Raw genomic sequence first — 23,167 nt, forward strand, 5'->3', positions numbered from 1 at the left:
CCTTCTTCCTTTTTTTTTTTTTTTTTTTTTTTTAAAAGTTATCAGCTAAATAATTGTCCTCATCAATAAATGTAGCTACTACAGTTCTATCGGCAAATTTACGACCAGCAAGAGCACGTAATGCTTCTAAGGTTTGATCAGTAGTTTCATATCTTACAAAAATCTGAGTAGTAAAAGAGTATAATTTCAGTCACAAGTAGATATATATGTATATATAAAAAGAATGCTTACCAGTCCACAACCAGGAACTTGTTCGTTTTTGTTAGGTCTTGGAATCTTCATATCTATGATTTTACCAAACTTTGAGCATTCCTCTGCAATATCATCCCAGATATCCTGATATTCATCATCATCTTCCAACTCTTCAGGTGTCACCATGTTCATTAATTGCAAGACACGAGTCGCTTCCTCTTCTTTAGCACTGGCAATAGGTAAATAATCAGCGATATTTAAAGGTAATTCACCGGTATATTCCACAGGGAGTAAACCATGTTTGGCACCCACACTAGCACGTTGAACGACTAATTTACGATCACCCAATTCCATATTGTTCAAACCTTGACAGGCCAAATCTGTCACAGCGGGGTCTGCATACTCACAAAAGGCAAATCCCTTATTAGCACCTGTGATGGGATCCTTGACGAGATTGAAAGCACGTAATTCACCAAAGGATTTTAATAACTCCACTACCTGATCATCGTTCAAGTACACGGGGAGACCACCAATAAAGATTTTGTTGGGTGTGTCGGGGACATTAGTCGATACAAGTCCAGGTAATTGGCTAGGTAAATCGATATATTCACCATTGATAGGAGGTTGATAATCTTTAGGTCTACGGATCTTTAACTGTTGACCTTGGAACATGACACCGTCAATGGCCATGGCAGAGGTAGCTTGTTCAGCAGTTTGGAATTCAACAAAGGCGTAATTCTTATCATGATTGATTTGAACAGCTAAAACAGGTGTTGTATCCGGTAAATGAAGTTGTTCCATGGTAGCATTGAAAAAGTCAGCCATGGGCTTCTCTTCGATACCAAAAGGAATTTGACCTACATATAAACGTTTTGCTTGTCTGGCTAAAGTAGCGTTTAAGGCGACAGGGCCAGCAGCACCTTGGGTGACGCGAATGCGCGATCCGTCTTGCATGGTAGCATGATCGGGAGGAGGTTGGAACGATTGAGGAGTACGTGTACCAACGACTTGACCAGGTAAAGGAAATAAGCCAGTGGACTTGACTTGTTCGGCGGACATACCTTCCATACCAGCGGGGGCCATATCCCAGTTATGAAGCTTTCGTTCTCTTTTGCTTAAAGGAATGACGTTTTCATCGTCGCGACGACGGGAGCTGGATGAGGAAGGAGCATTAGCAGCGTTACTGGGGCTACGTCTTCTACTCGTGCGACGAGGACTAGGACTTCTTCTGCGTGATCGACGATAGTCACGATCATCACGACTTCTACCATGATGACGATCACCGCGTGGAGAACGTTCACGTCTATCTCGAGATCTTCTACGTCGACTACCACCATCTCTGTTGTCGCGTGATCTGTCGTGGTAACGATCTCTACTACTATGGCGTCTATCTCCTCCTCCACCACCACCTCTTTCCATATTTCCACCAGAGCTACCAGTTTCTCTTCTACGGAAGTCTTCATTACCTCCATGATAACCTATTTCCTCACCATATCGACCTTTATAAAAAATAAAATAAAAATAAAAATCAATGAATCCCGCTCTTTCTCTCTTTTTAATCCTAATGTTTTGGTTTTATTCATCAGATTTTTTGTTTTTTTTTTGTTGATTTACCTTGAGATTCGTGTCCGTAAGGGTTTTCATTGGATCCATGAAGTTCTTGACCCACCGAATTTAAAAAAGAACTAGCAAGATCAGCTGCAGAAGGTGGAGGGGGAGCTAAATGATGTCAATGTCAATAACGCAGGTCTAACTTTTTTTTTTTTTAATGATTACCAGCTTGGTCTCTATTCCAACCGTAAGACATGTTTTGATTGTTTTTTTTTCTTATTTGGTTTTAAAAGTTTTATATATTGACAGTAAAAAAAAAAAAAAAAAAGGAGGAATGGCCTTTTTATATACGTTAAAAACAGAAAAGAGTTGTTATATAAAAAAAAAAGAAAAAGTTACAACTGGTTTTTTTTTTTTAATAATGAACTGACCAAGAAAAAAAAAAAAAAGGCTTGCCTACCAATTAATTTTTTTAAAAAATAAAAAGTATCACGTGACCCTACACACGTGATCTGCATAGTGCGCTATGTACTGTAAAACTCTTTCTGTGTTGGGTTGATATCAATGTATGAAAGTCTACTAGAAAGATAATTTAAGTGTATATGGTGAAACTCATATTCCTTCTGCCAATTCTTCTATATACTGTTGAAAATACGTCACCCCCCCTTTTTTTTGTGCTGTGATTGGACAAGTTGTGGTCAAGTAGAGAAAAGGGTTGAAAAACTATGACAGCCATGATGTACCTGTAAAAAAAAAAAAACGAATAACAGGAAATAGAAAAAGAAGGGAGCCATCATACACTATTTTTGTTTTTTTATTTTATTTTTGAGGTTTAATTATTTAGTCTAAAAGCAAAGGTTCTTGTTGTTGTAGTCTCTGTTCACGTTTGATTTCGTTCGAGACGGCTTTTTTATATTCACTTGTTGCACTGGAAGGAATACCGTGAATGCCAACAGCATTGGGTCGAGTAAAACCAAACCAACCGTATTTGAAGAGTACTTCGTTGGAAAGGATTTCACCAAAGCCAAGCATGACACCGTTAAAGAAGGGCAAGATAAAGTTGATGGCGGTTGACTTTACAAGCCAAAGAAATGTAGGGTTGTAATACCAAGGGTCGCGTTTTATAAGTGCTCCTCCTCGTTGACTTGAACTGGACATGGTGTATAATGAATAAAGAGGGGGAAGAAAAAATAATTAAGTGTGTGTGTCTGTGTGTGTGCGCTCATACAATCATTTTTTTTTTTTTTTTTTTTTTTTTTATAAAAACAATTCATCCAATAACACGACTCTATTTCCTATATTTTCTTTACACGTCGAGAGTTAATTTTTATATATATATATATTTTTCTACATCTTTTATTACTCTTTTAACCGATGAACAAGATGACAGCACATGTAAGATGAAGAGAAAACGAGATTCGCGTTCAATGGGAAGACTAAAGTATAAACTAAACAGGATGATTGGATGGCAGGAACACCTTTAGGAGCCCCTCTTCCTACTTCTTCTTACCCTTTGGTCACTTTTTTAACAATTGCCTCAGGACTCTTTGCTGCTGGTCAATTTGTCATGTAGGTTTCTCTCACCTTTTTTATATATATATATATATCACACATAGCTTAACTCGAAATAATAATAAAAATATAGTTTGGACAGCAAGACACCTCTCCTTCAACAAATCAAGGCAGCACTTTTAGCCTCTGTCCTTCTTGGATTTGGAGCCATCTTTGCCTCCAACGCTGCCGGTGTATACGTTTAAAACAAGCAAAGAAAGAATAAAAAGATGTACAATCAAGGTGTATACGATATGAGAAGAAGTGGGGGAATTTTTTTGTTTTTTTGACTTGTTTTAATTATGAAGTGTGTGTGTGGGTTTTTTAAAATTCTATACAGTATACATGTTGTGTTGTGGGGGTGGGGGTTTAGGTATGCTTTCTCTTGCGGTCCTTTGTAAGTTCCATTGCCTTCCATAAGGCTTCCTCCTCCTCTGCCTCTTCCTCTTCAGCAGTCTTCACCTTGGGTACGGGATATTCAAAGGCTTCATCCACAACCACACAAGTTAAACGTTGCTTTAAATAGGCTTTATCCAGGATATTACGATAGACTGTGGAAGTTTCATGCACTCTCAAGAATCTATCCAGCGATGTACTTGCCACAAGAATGGGTTCCTTTACTTTTTCGTCAAATGTAGGTTGAGGTACAGCGAGTAAATCAGTGGCAGCACCACTGAAACCCTTGAATTGAGCAGATCTCTTACCGGTGCGAATATCAAGCATACCGACGGTGCTCATGGTATCAGCAAATAAAACATGGTTGAAGTCTGAACCGATGGATAATACTTTGATGGGATGCTTTCCAACCTCTACATTGACGGTGGGTCTACGTGCCTCTTTAGTGTTGTATAAACGGAACTGAATAAATAATAGTGTTAAGCATAAAGAGGGTGTGATTTGACAGAAAAAAAAAAAAACTCAATGTTATATATATATAAAATTACCTGGTGATGGTGTGTGGCAACGGCAACACAAGTAGCTTCCTTGTTCATAAATTGTAAATCATGAATCCAAACGGGTTGTTGAAGATCCAGGAAATCATTTTGAACGTTCTTTGCTTGAAAGATCAAGCCGACGTTCTTGTTGGACTTTTTCTTGTGAAGTGAGGTGTTCTTATTGGGACCAGCAGCGTTAATATCTTCTTGTTCTTTTTTGCTCTTGGCGATAGCAGTGATATCATAGATACATAAATCGCGTTCTTTACCGCCAATAGCAAAGATATGTGTTTGTGTAGGATGACCACGCATGATTTCAAGATCGGGACCAAGGTTGGTGATGGTCTTTGTCTCGGGCTTTCTAGACTTTAATGGTGTGTAAGAGAGATCGCCAGTGGAGGTACATACACAGAGATGTCTACCGATAAAAAAAAGAAAAGAAAGAGTTTATAAGTATACAGAAAAAAAAAAAAAGTGTCAAAAAGAATGTTGCATAAATTGTTTACTTTTCGTGGATAAAGATGCCAATGAAATGACCCTGCTTTTCTTCTGAACCGACATATTCGTTTTGGAACTCTCTCTTGACTTCACCTGTCTCGGGACACATGAATTGAATTTTACCGTTTCTACGGGCAACAAGTAACTAGAGAGAATATCAGTAAAAAAAAAAAAAAAGGGAAGAAGGGGGTTAAAACTTACAAGCTTTTCATCATCGAGGGTGGCCCATAATAACTTTTGAACGGCATTTTCCTTATCGACTTTACCAAAGGCGCCCATTAAAGGTTGAAGGGGTTCTTTCTTTTTTTTATTCTCGTCGTCTTCTTCTTCGGTCTTTCTACGTTTGTTACGCTTTTCTTCGACCTTGGGTGGAAAAGAGATCCCTGTGCATGCGTCAGTACTTTTTTATTTTTTTTTATTTTTTCGGGTTGCCATTTATTTTTACATTTGATTAAACCACTTTCGTCACCAGTAAAGAATTTCATTTGTTTAAAAAAGATTCTGTTTAAAACTAGAGTGAGAAAGAAAAAAAAAAAAAAAAGTGAAAATTGTAATGCCCCTCACATATTAAAAACGGTGAAAAAGAGTCACATGAGCGCCACCACCATGCTTATAAAAATATAAAAAATGTTTCCATGTTTTTTTTTATATACATCTAATTGACGACAATAAACGATGGCTAAAGGAAAACAATCTGCTGGAAGTAAAGGAAAAGGTAAGGAGGTTTTTTTTCTCAGTGTATAAGACCCTTTTTGTTTTAATGAGGCCATAATGAAAAAAAAAAAAAAGAGAAGGAAGTTAAAAAAGATGATGGCAAGTTAAAGCCAGCTACCAGTGTCAAGGTAAGAACCATATGACCGTCCCCTTAGTGAGAAAAGAAAACTTATCGTAAGTTTATCTAGGTCAGACATATTCTGTGTGAAAAGCATTCTAGAGTAAATAAACAATGCATGATTTTTTTTATTATTATTGTATTTCTTTTTATGGGAGTGATGTGTATGCTTATGATTATTTGTATGTGTATAGATCATGGAGGCATTAGCTAAAATCAAGGAGGACAATATGAGATTTGATAAGGTCGCCGAGTTGTACAGTGAGGACAAGGCCAAACTTGGAGGTAAGACAGAAATTAGAATTTGTATCATTTTAATGAAAAAAAAAAAAGCTTAATTTTTTTTCTTCTGGTGGTTCTAGGTTCGCTTGGTTGGATGACTCGCGCTGGTATGATCGGTGTATTTCAAGATGCAGGTTCGGTTGTTATACACAATAATAGTAAACATTATGATTCTCACACACACATACACACTCTTATTATAGCTTTTGCATTACAACCTAGCACTTGTGATAAACCCATTTTTACAGATCCTCCAGTCAAATCCAAGTTTGGCTATCATCTTATCATGGTTGAAGACCGTAAATAAAGCAGTAGTTTTTTTATTATCATTATGTACAGATTGAATTTGGCGCGGAGAGGGGTGGGGGTTGGTTAGTTGGGGGAGGGGGGGGGGAAGAAGGCTTTGAGAGGGGTATTTCTTTCATAAAAGAGGGTATCTACAATGGGTTTTAGGTGTGTGTGTGCGTATATATTATATGAGAAAGTTTGCGTAAAGAAAAAAAAAATAAAAAAATAAAGGGTGTTTAAAATAACCAATCATAGACTTTCTTGAAGGATCTTGCAATGGAGTTTTTTTTATCATGATCTTGTTGACGGTGATGACGGAATTTATCAATGAATCGGAGTGATGAGTTCTTCTTTTTATTCACTATGAGGTCATCTTCAGCCAACTCTATTTCCAACTGTGAGTCGTCCCAACGTTTTAATGGTTCAGAGTATCTCTTTTGTTCAACAGGTGTCACAACTCGATTGGATCTTAATGAGGTAGAATAACTGAGTGCGTGAGGATTAAAGTTTTGATATGAGTAGTAATTGTTTGTGGATGATGAAGACGACGTTCTAGGCTCACTGGAAGCAATTGACGACGAAAGTGAAGGTATGGATCGATGGTAATTCATGTTTATGGGAATATAAAGGATTCTTTTTTTTGTTGTTGTCGTTGTTATTTAAATATATATATATATATATTCTCTCCAGAATATGATCACTCCACACTTTTTTGCTGTTTAAACGAATGATATAAAAAAAAAAGAAGGGGAAAAAAAATACACACACACACACACATTGATTTTATATATCTATTTTACACTCAGCATCAAAATTGGAATAATTACACGTGCAAGCAAGTTCACACTCCTTGAAGCGTTTGCCACATGGCAATAAATGACGTTTATTATTGCTACAGAATCAATAAACAAATTGTCTTGGTTACCACATGAAACTAGGACATATGTCATCTGTTACTCAATATGTAGTTCCAGCGTGTTCAGCACACGATAGTAAATCATGTACAGTGATAGTCTTTAAGGAGGGGGGGGAGAGGAGGAAGCCACCCAATTCATCTTTTTTATGTCAGCGCGGACCTTTCACTTTCTCCCTCTGTCTCTCTCTCTCTAATCTTAATATGGGGTAGATACTCGTTAGTGGGATAAAGGATAGGATGGGCAAGGGCCCACTTTTTTTTATTGGTGTTTGACATTTTTATTAGAAACTGAGATGTAAATGTATCCGTGCTCAACTCCGCCTACTTTTTTGTCGTGTAATAGGCACACATTACATAATCCCAGAAATAAAAGTTTAACAACTCTCTCTCTCTCTCATACGCGAAAGGAGGGAGGAGGAGGCAGTTATATTTTTGGAACGTGTTTTATAATTGGGTTGACCCGTGATTTTACTAATATGGGTTACACGTTAAGTAAAAATGTAATAAATTACTGATATAAATGATTTGATTACACGCTCAAAAATACACAGAGAGTTAAGAAGTGTGTGTGAGTATTAGCATCACACACGCGCACAACCTCTTCTTTATTGAATCCTGTTCTTTACCTTCTTTGATGCTCTCCTTTTTGGTTGTTTGGTTTTTTTTTTTTGGCGCAAAATATATCAACTTTTAAGAACTTGATTATCACATCATGACGTAAAGCACTTTCTTATTTATCACAAAAAAAAAAAAAAATAATAAATAAAAACATCCCAAAGGGCAATTGTATTCTCTTTGTTCTTTTTTTAATATTTCATCAAATAAATCATGTGCTATGAACCGAGGGCTTTCTATTTTTGTATTCCCTTCATCAAAAGGCAAATCAGGTTTAGAGGAGCTTATATAATTTGATGCATGTTGTAAGCCGTATCAAGAAAGCCCCATGAAAGATTTTTTTTTTTTTACCAGGAATTAAATCACGGTGGTTCCGCTTAAAGCACCGTATACGGTCTAGCACTCTTCCAGATCTTATCGCCCAAACTTTATGGTGTCGGCCAGCTTTTTTTCAAAAAGCATTGGTAACACATACCTCATTTTTTTTTTTTTTTTTTGTTATTTTTCGAGAAAACTATTACTTCATTGGTCAATGGCTTTTTTTGGGTTGATTTATGATTGGATAGAATGATTGTGCAACAGTTACGCCTACAAAAAAAAAAAAAAAGTGAGCTTTATCTTTTTTCAGCATAAAAAAGTGCGCGGAATTGTTTTTACGTGTACCCGTGTAACTTAATATTAAAAAAAAAAAAAAAGACTTTTGGAACAAACACATTATCACGAATTGCCATAGCTACAGTAGAGCTATCCAATTCATGTTTTTCGTATTCATCTACCAGCTTCTTTCAGATTGAAGAATTGGGGGAACGTTCATATTGATTTATGGGCCAAGAATAAAAATTACCTCCCCCCCCCGCCCCCAGCAGGATCGAAATTATCCTGACTTTAAAAGAAATTATGGAAATACCCCTTATCGAATGATGGAAAGCCCGGTTTAAGTAGGGATAAAAGCCTAAAATATATATATATATATGACAAGACTGTTATGGTCATGTTGCCCTTATAAAATACAAAAACAAGTCTTTTGTATACGCGAGAAAAAGGGGGGGGGTCTTCCTGATGGCATTGTTGTAAGAATAAGATAATTGTAATTTTGACAATTAGCGAATAGCCACCAGATTTAATACAATTGAGTTAGAGTGCAAAGCTGACTTCAGATCGGTGATGTATATGCCCTTTTTTTTTTTTTTTTTTAATTACAAGCGACAGTACGCAGGGAAAAAAAATTTATATATATTTAGATACAGATCTTATAGGGATGCGTTGTCGATGATGATTAGGAGATATGCCTTCAGAATAAGAGACTTTACAAATCAAACAATGAGTTTAGATAAGGAAGAAGTAGCCTCATGCACAATACTTTTTTCTTTTTTTTTTAGAAATATTCTGCTGATATCCGAAAACTTTGCTGTGATAAGCAGCCACACAGAATACCGAGCAGTTTAACATTGCTAAAACAAAGGGCAACTTTTAGAAAACGCAGAATATTAACACACCGCCATCAAATAGGACGTTATTCTGACTTGACGTATAAGCTTAAAAACAAGAGCTTGGATATTTTTGTTTGGCTTTTTTTCCACCTAAAACTCAGTTTGAAAATAATGACAAAGAGGCATTAGTTTTTACCATTACAGGCTCATACTGTCAAGGGTTCAAAGGAAAAGCATGAGGATATTGTTTCTACGTGTGACGTTGCACACATACCTCCCAAAAAAAAAAGTAAGTTTTAAAGTAGGGATTATTGTTAGTTCAATAAAAAGACTGGTAATGAGGTAAGTACAGTATTGATTTGTAGTATTTACTTATATACATGTCATGGGTTTTTATATTTATTTCTTTTATACTTTTATTTTACAAAGCATATGCAAGAGACACGCAAATGACCAACAATAACAACTCAGGTTGTCAATTACAAATACCACGGACAACAGACTTATATATGTTTAAACCCCAATGATAATGATGACCGATAAATACCGTAACTAATCAAAAGTCCCTATTATAATAAGACTCCATTCGGTCCACAAAAAAAAAAGTCCCTTGTTCTTGACAGCTCGGCATTTTTCAGATTAGTTTACTGTCACACCAAATCGAAATTCTGTCAAGATGTTTGTACTACACATTCTAAATACAATTGCACATCTTCAGATTTAGTTCAAAAGGGTATAGTTTGACAAAAAAAAAAGTAACAAGATTCAAGGCTAACACTTTGTGCGTTTCCCATGCGCTCAGCATCCGTTCGTCATACTTGAGACTAATCGATTTGCTCATTTTCTTCTCATCCATTTAAACTGCAGAGACAGTTAGTTCAACTTGTTTTGATAATTTAATTTTACCGCCTGAGAGCTCACATGTGTCACTTTATCCTAATTTTTTTTTTCTAATAGTAAGCTCCTTATACCCTTTGGTTATTTTTTTTTTTACCGATTTTTCAAAAGGATAAATGACTACCTTTATTTGATTTATTCGGGATACATTACTCCGAGCGGTTGATTATGAAAAATCGACTGTCTTGGGCAGAATGATATTTATGGTGGCAAGTTAAATTAACAGGATATCTACGCTAAGCCCAATGTCCAAATCCCAGTGAGTGACTCAGCATCCCATTATTTCACGCATGAATTTTTTGTTTTTATTTTTTTTCTATCTACAAGTTAAATGATCACTGATTACAGTTAGCATAGTAATCAGTTATTATGCAATGCTTTGTGTGTGTACTTACTGACAATGATGAAGCCATTTTCACTTCCATTTTTAAAATACCTTTCCCGCAGATTATATAAATGGAGTCATCCAAATTCAACCTATGCATCCTTGAGGTTAAGTTCTTAAAAATACAAAGATCAAGCAGCTCTATCAATGACATGGATGTCAACATAGTTAAACCTGTGCAAATTTAACACGCAGAATACAAAGCCTGCTGTATGAAAAAAAAAGGTTTTTTTTTTCGTGCTGATGCTATCAATATAAGCAACCATAAAGTCTTCAAACTTTGTCTCTACTCCAATTTTCATGCACGTAAATTCTAATTCTTTTCCTATCTAATGAACGTTGTCAATCAAAAGATCTTGAGCATTTATTTAATTTTGCAAAAATAAAGTAGACTTAGAATTCAATGGCAGAATATTTTATGATGCAATCGACATATTTAACTAATCTATATCTTTTTATTGAAACTTAATATAGTCGACGATACAAGGTTTTACAATTTATTTTTTTATTTTCAATGAAGAGTGGGGGGGGGGGTCAGAAAATGATGAATATAATTGGCTTATGGAGTTACACTAACATTTTTGCCAGAAAACTTAAATCTATACCTGACCAATCAAGGGTTTTTTTAGTGCACTCAAATTGTGAGCTGGCAACGTGTCCAATTTATTGCTATTACTGATGGACTGAGAGATACCTTGGTTTGACACTTATTCATAATTATTGCAACAGAGCAATTTCCGTCGAGAAATCTATGATCCATTTCCAGAAAATAAGACAGTAAACCATTATTACTATAAAGAGGCTTCGTTTTTATTTACTATTTATAAAAAATGTTTTTATTTATATTGGTTATGTTTTTTGATCTTCTTTCCAGCACGAAGTTCACTTGATGTTGATGTTTCTAGTATGATATATTCATTTCTTTCTTCATCCAGTAGTCATCTACCCAGTTTCAGTTTTCAACATTATCACACTTTACAGAAAAAATGATTAGATATACTAAAATGACTAAATATATTTTCATTTTTCAAAATAACTACAACATACTTAATAGAGCCATAACAACTTGATTAAAAGGAGAAGAGAACTGCCTAATAGTATGAAATGAGGAGCATTTCTTTGACAAAGAGGTTCCCAACTCATCTACATCATAGCATAATAAAAGGCAACTACCATAATAAAGTGGTTACAGAATAGCATCACCTACCCTGAACCAAAGAGTATATCTATACTTCTTCATTATAATACATGTTTAAAAACATATATTTCCAAGCGCCATGTTGGAAGTAGGTGTTCATCTTCATTTCACCACAATTTAAGACCCAGGCTAGACTATGAACTGAAATGATTAACTATATTTTCATTTTTCAAAATAACCGCAACACACTTAACTGCAACAGCATACTTAATAGAGCCATAACAACTTGATTAAAAGGAGAAGAGAACTGCCTAATAGTATGAAATGAGGAGCATTTCTTTGACAAAGAGGTTCCCAACTCATCTACATCATAGCATAATAAAAGGCAACTACCATAATAAAGTGGTTACAGAATAGCATCACCTACCCTGAACCAAAGAGTATATATATACTTCTTCATTATAATATATGTTTAAAAACATATATTTCCAAGCGCCATGTTGGAAGTAGGTGTTCATCTTCAATTCACCGCTAGTAGAATATGAATAAAAATGGTTAAATATGTTTTCATTTTTCAAAATAACTACAACATACTTAATAGAGCCATAACAACTTGATTAAAAGGAGAAGAGAACTGCCTAATAGTATGAAATGAGGAGCATTTCTTTGACAAAGAGGTTCCCAACTCATCTACATCATAGCATAATAAAAGGCAACTACCATAATAAAGTGGTTACAGAATAGCATCACCTACCCGGAACCAAAGAGTATATATATACTTCTTCATTATAATACATGTTTAAAAACATATATTTCCAAGCGCCATGTTGGAAGTAGGTGTTCATCTTCATTTCACCGCAATTTAAGACCCAGGCTAGACTATGAACTGGAATGATTAACTATATTTTCATTTTTTAAAATAACCGCAACACACTTAACTGCAACAGCATACTTAATAGAGCCATAACAACTTGATTAAAAGGAGAAGAGAACTGCCTAATAGTATGAAATGAGGAGCATTTCTTTGACAAAGAGGTTCCCAACTCATCTACATCATAGCATAATAAAAGGCAACTACCATAATAAAGTGGTTACAGAATAGCATCACCTACCCTGAACCAAAGAGTATATATACTTCTTCATTATAATATATGTTTAAAAACATATATTTCCAAGCGCCATGTTGGAAGTAGGTGTTCATCTTCAATTCACCGCTAGTGGAATATGAACAGAAATGATTAACTATATTTTCATTTTTCAAAATAACCGCAACATACTTAACTGCAACAGCATACTTAATAGAGCCATAACAACTTGATTAAAAGGAGAAGAGAACTACCTAATAGTATGAAATGAGGAGCATGTCTTAACAAAGAGGTTCCCAACTCATCTACATCATATCACAATAAAAGGCAACTACCATAATAAAGTGGTTACAGAATAGCATCACCTACCCTGAACCAAAGAGTATATATATACTTCTTCATTATAATATATGTTTAAAAACATATATTTCCAAGCGCCATGTTGGAAGTAGGTGTTCATCTTCAATTCACCGCTAGTAGAATATGAATAGAAATGGTTAAATATATTTTCATTTTTCAAAATAACTACAACAACATACTTAATAGAGCCATAACAACTTGATCAAAAGAAGAAGAGAACTGCCTAATAGAACGAAATGAGGAGCATTTCTTAACAAAGAGGTTCCCAACTCATCTACATCATAGCATACTAAAAGGCAACTACCATAATAAAGTGGTTACAGAATAGCATCACTTTACTGAACCAAAGAGTATAAATATACTTCTTCATTATAATACACGTTTAAAAACATATATTTCCAAGCGCCATGTTGGAAGTAGGTGTTCATCTTTTCCTAAGGACAAAGCTGGAACTTCTGAGAAAAGGTTTATGAAGAAAAAGCTTTTGTGCTGACGCGATTTACTTATTCAAGAAAAAAAGAAAAGAAAAAGGTTCATGTTAAAAATAGAATTCTCATTTTTATCATAAAAATGTTCTTTCTTCCCCTTTCAGATTTTTTTTTATTATTTTCTGCCTACATGATTCTTCAGACTTGCAAATGCGACCAATGCTTAAGATTCTCAAGGAGTCGAGTTCCGCATCAACAACTACAACTATATTTTTGAAAGACAATAGCGTTTCCATGCTCCGTTGTCTGGCAGTAAGGACAGTAGGAATCTTGTCCTTACTCTCTTCAGGTCAAGATCAAAAAAATATTAACAGCGTAAACAGAATGTCAAAGAACAACTGAAATTGAAGAGAACATCCCCAAGATCGAGGCAGTTGCCATTGAACAAGGATCATGCAAACTAAGTTTACAAACAGGTATCATGAATGTCAAAGAATATGAAGACAATATCGAAGAAGCCGAAGTTGTAAGCATGGTAGTTAAGGATGAAGTTGGCAATGACGATGTTGAAGAAACAGAAACTTGTGCTGAAGGGAATGTCGAACCCAGTTCTGATCCTAAAAAAACTGAGACACAAATCGGAGCAGACATGTATGGGTTATTTGCTGCCAGTTTTAAGGCCAAAGAAGGCCTCAGAATAAAGCTGCCGATACCCTTCTTCAGTTTTTAAACATCGCATTGAAAGACGCCAATGATAGTAGTCAACTTGTTTTGCTAAAGTTGTTCAAAATAGTCGAAAAAAACTTCAATGGTGATTGGGATATTGGTGTTACCATATATACGGTTTGCATAAAATGCCATTCAGTCTATGCTTCTGAAGTAACAAAGGTATGATAATTAATTTTCTCAAAATCAACGTCTAATGATTATAATGCAGAACAAAACACCCTCTCAACAATCATGTTCTTTTGTCTCGCTGAACGGTGACTTTTGTGATGAAGTTTTGTTTGAGCAGGTGAAGAAACGTAATGGCAAAAACATATCCAAGCCCAAATTTGTTTACCCTTACAAGTCTCTTAAAAGTTCATTGCAAGAGTTAATGCTTCGCCCCGAATTCGAATCTAGAATGAACGATTGGGGTTTGAGAGATGTTGTTCCAGAAACGTATTACGACATATATGATGGTAAAATGTTCAAAACACTGATCGATAACACCGGTCTTCCATTTTCAACATTGCGAAATCCGTTGTATGCATCGTTAAATGTCGACTGGTTCCAACCTTTTGATAATATAAATTATTCTTGAGGTGCTATTTACATGTGCATCAATAATTGGAAAAGAGAAAGCCGATTTAAAGAAGAAAACATCATCTTGGTTGGGCTTATGCCTGTTGGAAAAGAGCCAAAACTGGACCGAATCAACACGTACTTGAAACCCCTGAATCTATCTTTTTCTGAAAACAGCAATACCAGCATCTACAAAAAAGCAACTGGGTATGAAGCTTTGCCTGTATCAACAATCAAGTCATTAAAATTCAGCATACATCAAATTAAAATGACTGGAATCCATTTGATCAACCACTATCGCACGTACTTTGTTGACTTTGATTTGGCTTTGACATCCAGCTTAGTTGATGAGCTTTTAGAGTTGAAAAATGGAGTAATGATGGAAACGGCCGCAAAACCTGACGGGATTAAAATCCATTGTGCTTTGTTGATGTTGGCATGCGATATCTTAGCTTGCAGGAAAGTAGCTGGTTTTGCAGCTCATTTGAGTGGCCATATGTGTAACAAGTGTGAAGGTAAATTCCCCTTGATTGAAGGTAAACCCGATTTTTCCGGAATCAACACTGTTGCCTGTAAATGGCCCGAACGATCGAAGGCAAGCAACTTGCGAGCCGCTTTGAGATGGCGCAATGCCGCTACTGAGAGAGAACGGGAAGATCTTGTGAAGGCTAATGGAACAAGGTATTCAGAACAGCATCGATTGGGGTACTTCGATGTTGTGAGACAAAGCATAATTGATATTCTTTTGGGGACATGCTCAAGATTTGTGAAGATTTGGAAGGAAGAAGGGTACTTCACAAAAGTCAACTTGGAGAAAATGCAAGTTCTTGCCGACTCGGTGGAATTACCTGCAGGTTTTGAAAGTGTTGATTAAAAGATTGCAAGTGGTTTTACCAACTTTAAGGCTGACAACTGGAAAAGTTGGTGCCTGATGTATTCCCCTTTTGTTTTGACAGGTAAATCTTATTCGTCATAAAAAACGTCTTCTTTATTAACTTTGTAATGCACAGGTATTTTACCCAAAGAAAACATGAGAAACTGGATGGATTTTGTAAATGCATGCAGATATATTTTGAAAACCGGCATCAAACAATCCGAGGTTGATAAAGCACACGAGCTCTTTTTGGTATTCAATAGAGTAGCGGAAGGTTTATACGGTAACAAATGTCTTGCAATGAATCAGCATCTTCATGGGCATCTTAAGCAGACTATTGAGGATTTTTCAGCACCACATGCATACTGGCTTTTCTCTTTCGAACGTTGCAATGGATATCTGGGATCGTTTAAGAACAACGGAAAAAATGTGGAAATTACGTTCATGAAAAAGTTTTTGGAAAAATACAATCTCCAGCATAACACAATTCGAGCATACAACAAGGCCATTAAATTACCATCACCATCATCCCCATCCTTCCAACTTCAAAAAGACATGGAAACGTTCTTGCATGAGAGGATTATGGTTGGCGGACGCTCCAATGACCGGGTAAAACGCCAAATTGAAGAAGGGTTTGTTGCAACCGAATTTGCCGAATCTTGTGTCAATTTAGACATTAATGTCACCGGGTCTGAGCCTCTTCCTTTGGGTGTTGTTCCCATGAAAGTTTTAACAAAAACAGTGATGGATGAAAGCCATTATGAATGTCGTTTAGATTTTTATGATGCCGCATATCCAGGGGCTATGGCACTTGGACTGCTGAACTCTGACTTTGTCGCGCCCCCTTTTGGAGCCAGATGGCCAACAACCTCAGTGTATATAGAGAAGTTTGCATCCATTCGGTTAAGTGGAAAAACAATCAACAGTGCCGAAACAAGATCACCCTCTGGCAGCTGCATACAAAGTTTGTTTGTCGGTCAAAACCACGAGAAAGTTGAAGCCTGGCCTGGTAGAGTGCTCTACTTTTTTAGACATAGCCAAAGGGTTTATCAGGGTAATGAGGTTCAGGAAAAGGATCATGTTTTTGCTTTTGTTAGATTTTTCAAGCCTTTGAATAATACGTTCTACAGTAACAAGTATAAGGATCAAGGATTGGAGGTCTGGCAATTTTCGTATAGTGACCTGTGTAGAGATTCTGTGGTTCCTATTTCCCGGATATATTCTCCAATCGCTTTGGCGAAGAAGCCTTCAAGGGATACAGTAGATGACCATAGCAATCATATTGTCATTATACCTTTACAAAGGAATGTATTTGATTAGTCTTAAAGGTAATTAAGAAAGAAATAACTATTGTGTCTTGGGTTAAATTATTAAACATTATTACTTTGAATTAGAAATAGAAAAAAAGAATTGTTTATTATAAATCATATATATAGTCTTCCTCGTCCCAGCTCCACATCTTCTGATTCAGAATTGCTTGTATTTAAGTTTATGTGGGAAATATAGCCTCTATTCTATTATAGTAAGGCTCAGACAAATGGATGATTAGATATACAGTGTTACAATTAAATCACGTAAGCCAGCTCTTGTTTATCAGTTTATAAATAAAACTCGTTCACATAAACAATTAAATCATCCTGACATAAGCCAGCTCTTTTTTATTAGTCTACAAATAAAACCCATTCAAACACTTTTTCCTTCCTTTCCTTCCTTTTTCTCTTACTATGCGAAAAGGTTAGTCAATAAAAACTTTTGCTTTTATAAAAACGCTAAAATATTACCTATTTTTTAAAAAAGATAAAGACATGCTCTTGTTTTTTATTTTCACTGCTAAAGCTACTAGACTTCTCTATATGGTGAAGATTTTTCCATTACCTGTTGTAGACATTGTAAGCCTGCATCTTACAATACCAGCAACGGTGGGTCAAAATATAGAGTAGTAAGCCTTGGCTAAAGTTAGACTTCTCGATATGATGAAGAATTTCCCATTGCCCGTTATAGGCATTGTAAGCTTGTATCTTGCAATACCAACAACAGTGAGTCAAAATATCGAGAGGTAAGCCGTCTTTGGAAATCTGTCTTTTTCTTATTGTAGGGTATGATTGGCAAAAATAAAAAGGTGCATGAAAGCTGGTCAATGAAATTCGCTGCACTGGATTTTGAAGAAAGATCCTCAATTGGCAATATTCATTTTATATCTGCTATTCCTAAACAAACGGTGTGAGCGGCATTTTTTTGCTACCATTTAGTTGTTGACAACTTGAAAGCACTTGAAAGCGGGATGATCATGTCTTCAGCTGAAGAAGACGAAAACGTTGTTGTTGTAGCGCCAGTCCTTTGGATTGAAACCGACACACCTTGTCATTCCGAGTTATGCGGACTGTTATCACCTACTTGCTTGTATCCCGGCCGAAAAAGTTATATTCTTCTTAGAAAAGGAATCGCAAGTCAAAAGGGTGTAGATTATTTTGTCTTACCAAACGTTGTAAGAAATCGTGACCATTACGCACGTCGTGGCTTCATCGGAGTGTAGAAGACTATCTATGATACAGAATGCACCCACCACTGGGATGAGTCTCTCTGCTAAAGACCTATGCTACAAAGATAGAAAAACAGACAGACTGCTTAAATTACGATCGTATGATCCATCAAAAGATACTCCTGTCGAAGTTCCTCATGTCATTTTACTTGGCATTAATAAATACATGATAGTCGATCTTGTTAAAACAGTTTTAGAAAATCGCTCTGCTATTCTAGATAGGGTCTCAGATAAGCTCAAACAATACCAAGAAGGATGTCTTGGATTATCTCGAAAATTCACAAGACAGTTGTGACATTGTGGTTCTTTTTTGGGTAGCGATTTCAAAATTTTAATCCAAATTCTTCCTATTGTATTTTTGTCGGATTTTTCTAACGAGAAAATATTAAAGAATATTACGTTTCTGCTTGTTCATCTCGGAAAACTATGTTCTTTGCTCTTCGTACGGGAAATGAAAAATAACTTAAACGAGTATTTACAACAAATAAAAACATCCAGTTAACGTATTTCTAAAATGGCAACACACTTAACTGTCTGCTTTTTACCCTTTTTTGAATTAAGATTACCTTTTTGAGAAGCGGGTCGAAGTGTAGGACACAGACGACAGTAGGTCTAGCACTTTTCAGCCAAACGATTATATTTCTCAATTGAAAATTTATAATAGGAAATCAAAATTATCCGGACGACTAAAAACGTCTGGACGGTCTTACTGTGAAGGCCTTTTAAGTTAAAATATTCAATACGGTAACTAAAGTAAACCATGAAGTTACAATACACCAATTTGGTTTTGTTGAATGGGACCAATGTTATCAAAAAAAAAAAAAAAAAAAAAAAAAAAAAAAAAAGGAATATTAGCATGGGCCATTAATAAGCAGCACGTCATGCTGGAAACATTAGATCAATATTTAAGGTGTACCTTTTTGGATGTAAAACATAGTTAAAAGGTAATATATATTATATTTAATAGGGGTACATGGCGTACACATGTAAGTTTGCTGCTTTTCTTTTCTTTTTTAGAAATAGGCCAGTGATAAATGTTCTTCTAATACAACATGAGGCGGTAGAGTGATGCTGGGATCAATATCTGCACCAGTACTTGTAATTATAAATTGAAGAGAAGAATTGTAATTGACAGACTTGATCATCAAACGAAGAGGAATTCCATGATATCGAGAGTAAGGAAATTCAAAAGTAGACAGACTATCGTAAGAATATTTCTCCAAAGAAACAACATCTTTAAGCCTATCTTCTTTGGAATGTCTTAACCGTATAAATTCTAAGAAGTGTTAACAGCGTATTATTCTAGAGATTTCCTTCTTTTAATTACCTATAGTCATATATCTCATTTCTTTTAGATAGGTTTCCATGTATTTATGCTTGACATTAAACTTTAAGCGAACACCTGTGTGTGGAATCATTTGCCCTGTTTGGAGTATAATCATGGCCGACTTTTTGTTACTTACAAGTATACTATCTTTTTGACAAGAAATAAAATAGGCAGCTTCACGGTTATATGACTCTAATTTGATACACAATCCATATGTTTCACTAGCTACTTGGTACAGATCTCCTTTGACAAAGCTATCGTACATGTAAGGCTGTTTACCGATGGTTGGCTGCAAAAGCTGATGGAGAGTTTCTTTCAGAACATATCCTTGCGTGTCTTGTTCTTTTGACCTTATACTAGCAGCTATTGATTTTTGTAGATTCAACCTGTGGACATTGTAAAGTGGAGCGCCATTTGAAACCGTAAATATGTCTCCCAGGATAAATAAATGGTCTACAATGTAGTCTCCAAACAGATCTGTGTTTACTATTGAAGCTGCTATCACTGTGGTAATATTCTGTATCACTGGCTTTAGGCCAATGTCGATGATATTTCTGAGAGTGATATGAATAGTACAATCACATGTTTTACTGATTTGAAGCTGCTTGATCTCGTCTTTATCCAGACTTGGCTCTCCAAATTCAACCTATAATGATGAAATAAAAAGATAAAATAAAGATAATAAGAAGAAACAAGTTAAAAAAATGTTAGTAAACGTAGATGGGCTGATGTTCATTATGCTCACAATCTTAGAAAAATAAAGTTTCAACTTTTCAATAGCGTAAAAATAGTTTTGTAACGAAAGAACATCACATGTTATATTTGCTTCAGCGTTATTCAAGGCGCAGTAATTTATATCATCATGTAATGTTATATGCTTCCAGATGTTTTTGCACGTTGAATCAATGACGTTTTCAATCGAAAGTATCCTATCTTCCAGAATGATACTTGATGCACTCCTTTCGGGTGTTTCAATATCCACAACTTGATGTAATGCAACCTCTATATGCGTGTGATTTAATTGGACAATGGAAAAGTAAGACTTGACAGGAAGGGTTAATTTTAACTTTTTTTGAAGTGCTGATAAAATTCCTTCTCCCCGGACAACCAGTCGAGGTTTCTGAGCGTTATTTAAAACAGGTAAAACACCACTATTGATAACAAGATTTCTTGCATCGTATTTAGAGCCTCTTGTCATGTGCATCATCTTTTTTTCAAGGGAAATGATATATCCTGTATTTGCGTTTTTCCAGTTGTTACCAAATGCGATTTGTAACTTCTTATCTATCAAGGTGTTGAGATACCCCATGTACATAAGGTAAAAAAGATGAATGTATTTCTCTTGGTGAATACATGTTAACTTTTCATGATGTGCGGCAGAAATGCTTGATGGCGCAAAAAAACTATGCAGCATGCTCGTGTTGTCACTTAATTTGGATATGACTTTTTGGGCCGCCTTCATGTACCTATTGTTCTGTATTTTTTTGGCGTTCAAATGATCTGCAGTTATGTCTAAATAACGATTTCTTCTACACAATTTTGCCCTTTTTGTTTTTGGTTTTTTAATAATGCGGTAAATATCAGTATTGCTTTTAGAAACGTCATATGAATCATTTACCTGTTAATGATTTGATACATGTAATTGTTCTTAATTGTATGTTGATTACGTTCAAGAGAAATATTCATAAGATCATCGAAATGGTCTTCCATGAATACTTTTAGTCTAATTATAGATATCAATAAATGCGGAATCAAAAGCCTCATGCTAGAAAAAATTTGTCACGTACCTATTTGTTAGCTGAAGTACGGGTCTTTGATATAAGGATGACTGTATAAAAAAATTGTCCAAAGGTTGTATATCACTACTCAAATAGAAATTTAAAAACGAAATCAACATGTGCTTTTATGTTTAAACACTTACCACACTTCATAATTCATGGAATTCTCAGCCGCCTTTTTATTTTCTGTAAATACACAGGATATACTTACTTCTTTATAAGTGATATCTAAAAAAAAAAAGTATTTTTTTTAGTAAATATGTCTATCCAATAAGAAACTTAATTATTACCTAAATTGATGAGGTGATTCGGTCTTTGCCGATTTGATAAATTTTCGTCAGCATTGTTACTTTTAGCAATGATAGAAGGAGGTCTGCGCTTATTTGAGACCTGTATTTGCTGTCTAATTTTCTCTTCCGTTCTTTCCATCGTATCAAATATTAATATATCAGAGCTGATTGCTAATTCTTTTCCAAATGTCATGAAATCATTGTTGAATTTTTCCTGATCATATTCTTTTAACCATGCTCTTAGAATAAATACAAATTGATGCTCGAAACTTGCATAAATCCCCATTCTTAATTCTGGTGTGATAATAATAGCCGTTACTAATCTGCCGTCGCTGCCAGTGGATACTTTATTCATTTCACGGATGAAAATCTCTTTGGTAGAAGCAAGCGTATTATCAAAGAATACATTTATTGGTACTATTATACCGCTGTTGAAATTGTTTGCTGTTTCAAATAAAAAAATGCTAATGATGTTAGTAAAAGTATCTAGCTGAATATCTCAGTAGAAAAGATGCAGGACTTACCGCTCATAGGATCTAAGGAGACTGTAAAATAAACTGAATGTAACGCTTTTGACACATATTTATCGTCTATAGCTGTTACAGCTGGATAATGAGCGGAAAATAAATCCATGGTGACAATCAACTTTCTATCGACTAATTTTAATTTGTACATGACATACTGTCTGCCATTTGCAAGCCTTGTATTAATTCTACTGCTGCCATTATGGTCAAGGGATTGTAGATGTCGAAAATCACCATCTAATTGAGAGAAGAATAGCAGTCTGTCGTGGTGATCGTCTGCACTCACAAGTCCTGCTTGGATGAAAAGCGGCCGTAGCATTTTTTCTCGTATGTTGAGATCCCAATGAGTGGGGAGAGTGACAGCAAAGTGATAATCCAAATAAGACTTATGCGAGATAGTTTTTCCCTGTGAGTAATCCTTGGTTAAATTTTGAAGGAAGAGTACTACACCAGCTAGTGTCATTCGATCGTGGGCGTTATGGTCCTGAGCGTTTTTTAGATAAATATCATTTAGCTTTATCATGATGTTATTTATATAGAATACAGTGTTTTCATCGGCTTCAGAAAACTTTCTATAGTCTGCTTCATCACCAGTTGCGAGTATGTCTTCTGTTTTCGCATTGTACAAAATAGAAGCTTTCGTTTGCCTATTTTTGTTTAGGGATGATAAATATACAACGTAAGATTGGATGACCGACTAAGTGCTTACTTATAATCGCTTGTTCTGGATCCCTGTCTTGCGCCACTGAAAAAATAATTTGTGTACGTTGTTGCTTCATCAAAATCTATTTTGCATTAGTTCATATACTGTTTGGCTAAAGATAGCAGGGTGTTACTTACGTAGATTGGCACAGTAAGGATATCGAGAAAAATTTAAGAAATTCTCCACCATTTAGTCGTTCCTAAAATAGCAAAAGTGAAGAAAAAGAGAAAAGATAAAAGAAAAAAGGATCTTTGCCTTGAGAACAAATGCTTTTTTAAGCAGGGCAAATCCCAAGTGTCACCAATAATATTTGTGATAGCCAAAAGCAATTTAGGCACATTTCACAAACCACTTTATTTATTTATTTACTCTCGACCACTGTTTTATCTTTTTTAGCATACATTTGCATCATTTACTACGCCATTTCTATAGCAAGTAGCGGTTTTTGGTTGAAAATTTATC

The 23,167-nt window shown here is 35.4% G+C and overlaps 9 protein-coding genes across 9 annotated transcripts; 3 read left to right on the forward strand and 6 right to left on the reverse strand.

Moving 5' to 3' along the window:
• Nucleotides 1–2: 2 nt before the first annotated feature.
• On the reverse strand, nt 3–2,166 carry EV154DRAFT_606167 (uncharacterized protein). The gene is made up of 4 exons (XM_051607520.1): nt 1,969–2,166; nt 1,807–1,911; nt 232–1,691; nt 3–163 (listed from the first exon to the last, which is right to left on the reverse strand). The coding sequence occupies exons 1-4, from the start codon at nt 1,997–1,999 to the stop codon at nt 32–34; spliced, it is 1,728 nt and encodes a 575-aa protein (XP_051453104.1). The 5' UTR covers nt 2,000–2,166; the 3' UTR covers nt 3–31.
• Nucleotides 2,167–2,407: 241 nt separating this feature from the next.
• Nucleotides 2,408–2,962, reverse strand: EV154DRAFT_42381 (outer membrane protein TOM13-domain-containing protein). Its single transcript, XM_051596159.1, has one exon. The coding sequence runs from the start codon at nt 2,899–2,901 to the stop codon at nt 2,584–2,586; it is 318 nt and encodes a 105-aa protein (XP_051453105.1). The 5' UTR covers nt 2,902–2,962; the 3' UTR covers nt 2,408–2,583.
• Nucleotides 2,963–3,006: 44 nt separating this feature from the next.
• Nucleotides 3,007–3,516, forward strand: EV154DRAFT_42453 (uncharacterized protein). The gene is made up of 3 exons (XM_051596195.1): nt 3,007–3,138; nt 3,200–3,312; nt 3,389–3,516. The coding sequence occupies exons 1-3, from the start codon at nt 3,118–3,120 to the stop codon at nt 3,498–3,500; spliced, it is 246 nt and encodes an 81-aa protein (XP_051453106.1). The 5' UTR covers nt 3,007–3,117; the 3' UTR covers nt 3,501–3,516.
• Nucleotides 3,517–3,663: 147 nt separating this feature from the next.
• Nucleotides 3,664–4,836, reverse strand: EV154DRAFT_428726 (uncharacterized protein; the record flags this gene model as incomplete). Its single annotated transcript, XM_051596429.1, has 3 exons — nt 3,664–4,152; nt 4,239–4,647; nt 4,736–4,836. The coding sequence occupies 3 exons, from the start codon at nt 4,834–4,836 to the stop codon at nt 3,664–3,666; spliced, it is 999 nt and encodes a 332-aa protein (XP_051453107.1).
• A 566-nt stretch (nt 4,837–5,402) lies between these two features.
• On the forward strand, nt 5,403–6,148 carry EV154DRAFT_540043 (FKBP-like protein; the record flags this gene model as incomplete). The annotated part of the gene is made up of 6 exons (XM_051604393.1): nt 5,403–5,442; nt 5,517–5,569; nt 5,630–5,662; nt 5,754–5,844; nt 5,922–5,975; nt 6,045–6,148. 6 exons carry the CDS (start codon nt 5,403–5,405, stop codon nt 6,146–6,148), a joined length of 375 nt encoding a protein of 124 aa, XP_051453108.1.
• A 53-nt stretch (nt 6,149–6,201) lies between these two features.
• Nucleotides 6,202–6,930, reverse strand: EV154DRAFT_523535 (uncharacterized protein). Its single transcript, XM_051603113.1, has one exon. It carries the CDS (start codon nt 6,738–6,740, stop codon nt 6,366–6,368), a length of 375 nt encoding a protein of 124 aa, XP_051453109.1. The 5' UTR covers nt 6,741–6,930; the 3' UTR covers nt 6,202–6,365.
• Nucleotides 6,931–11,324: 4,394 nt separating this feature from the next.
• EV154DRAFT_485788 (uncharacterized protein) lies at nt 11,325–12,818 on the reverse strand (the record flags this gene model as incomplete). The annotated part of the gene is made up of 10 exons (XM_051598777.1): nt 11,325–11,380; nt 11,420–11,541; nt 11,580–11,598; nt 11,760–11,899; nt 11,938; nt 12,105–12,200; nt 12,265–12,389; nt 12,435–12,584; nt 12,623–12,752; nt 12,788–12,818. The coding sequence occupies 10 exons, from the start codon at nt 12,816–12,818 to the stop codon at nt 11,325–11,327; spliced, it is 870 nt and encodes a 289-aa protein (XP_051453110.1).
• A 5,013-nt stretch (nt 12,819–17,831) lies between these two features.
• Nucleotides 17,832–18,378, forward strand: EV154DRAFT_568328 (uncharacterized protein; the record flags this gene model as incomplete). The annotated part of the gene is made up of 2 exons (XM_051606070.1): nt 17,832–18,029; nt 18,097–18,378. The coding sequence occupies 2 exons, from the start codon at nt 17,832–17,834 to the stop codon at nt 18,376–18,378; spliced, it is 480 nt and encodes a 159-aa protein (XP_051453111.1).
• Nucleotides 18,379–18,944: 566 nt separating this feature from the next.
• Nucleotides 18,945–22,919, reverse strand: EV154DRAFT_523540 (uncharacterized protein). The gene is made up of 10 exons (XM_051603114.1): nt 22,843–22,919; nt 22,712–22,787; nt 22,003–22,649; nt 21,479–21,922; nt 21,332–21,416; nt 21,198–21,272; nt 21,029–21,133; nt 20,156–20,954; nt 19,411–20,056; nt 18,945–19,359 (listed from the first exon to the last, which is right to left on the reverse strand). The coding sequence occupies exons 1-10, from the start codon at nt 22,892–22,894 to the stop codon at nt 19,097–19,099; spliced, it is 3,192 nt and encodes a 1,063-aa protein (XP_051453112.1). The 5' UTR covers nt 22,895–22,919; the 3' UTR covers nt 18,945–19,096.
• Between the last annotated feature and the right edge of the window lie 248 nt (nt 22,920–23,167).

Source organism: Mucor mucedo (assembly GCF_025094135.1).
Source record: "Mucor mucedo strain NRRL 3635 chromosome Unknown EV154scaffold_123, whole genome shotgun sequence".
Taxonomy (NCBI): domain Eukaryota; kingdom Fungi; phylum Mucoromycota; class Mucoromycetes; order Mucorales; family Mucoraceae; genus Mucor; species Mucor mucedo.

Excerpts from the sequence above, each read along its gene's own strand:
- EV154DRAFT_606167 (XM_051607520.1), bottom strand. The coding sequence starts at position 1,999 with ATGTCTTACGGTTGGAATAGAGACCAAGCTG. Across the intron at positions 1,692-1,806 it reads TTACGGACACGAATCTCAAG|GTCGATATGGTGAGGAAATA; the intron begins GTAAATCAACAA and ends TTTTTTATAAAG. Across the intron at positions 164-231 it reads AAGTTCCTGGTTGTGGACTG|ATTTTTGTAAGATATGAAAC; the intron begins GTAAGCATTCTT and ends TTTACTACTCAG.
- EV154DRAFT_42381 (XM_051596159.1), bottom strand. The coding sequence starts at position 2,901 with ATGTCCAGTTCAAGTCAACGAGGAGGAGCACTTATAAAACGCGACCCT.
- EV154DRAFT_42453 (XM_051596195.1), top strand. The coding sequence starts at position 3,118 with ATGAACAAGATGACAGCACAT. Across the intron at positions 3,139-3,199 it reads TGAACAAGATGACAGCACAT|GATGATTGGATGGCAGGAAC; the intron begins GTAAGATGAAGA and ends TAAACTAAACAG. Across the intron at positions 3,313-3,388 it reads GCTGCTGGTCAATTTGTCAT|TTTGGACAGCAAGACACCTC; the intron begins GTAGGTTTCTCT and ends ATAAAAATATAG.
- EV154DRAFT_523535 (XM_051603113.1), bottom strand. The coding sequence starts at position 6,740 with ATGAATTACCATCGATCCATACCTTCACTTTCGTCGTCAATTGCTTCC.
- EV154DRAFT_523540 (XM_051603114.1), bottom strand. The coding sequence starts at position 22,894 with ATGGTGGAGAATTTCTTAAATTTTTCTCGATATCCTTACTGTGCCAAT. Across the intron at positions 22,650-22,711 it reads TCCAGAACAAGCGATTATAA|GCAAACGAAAGCTTCTATTT; the intron begins GTAAGCACTTAG and ends AAACAAAAATAG. Across the intron at positions 19,360-19,410 it reads AATGAGATATATGACTATAG|AATTTATACGGTTAAGACAT; the intron begins GTAATTAAAAGA and ends AACACTTCTTAG.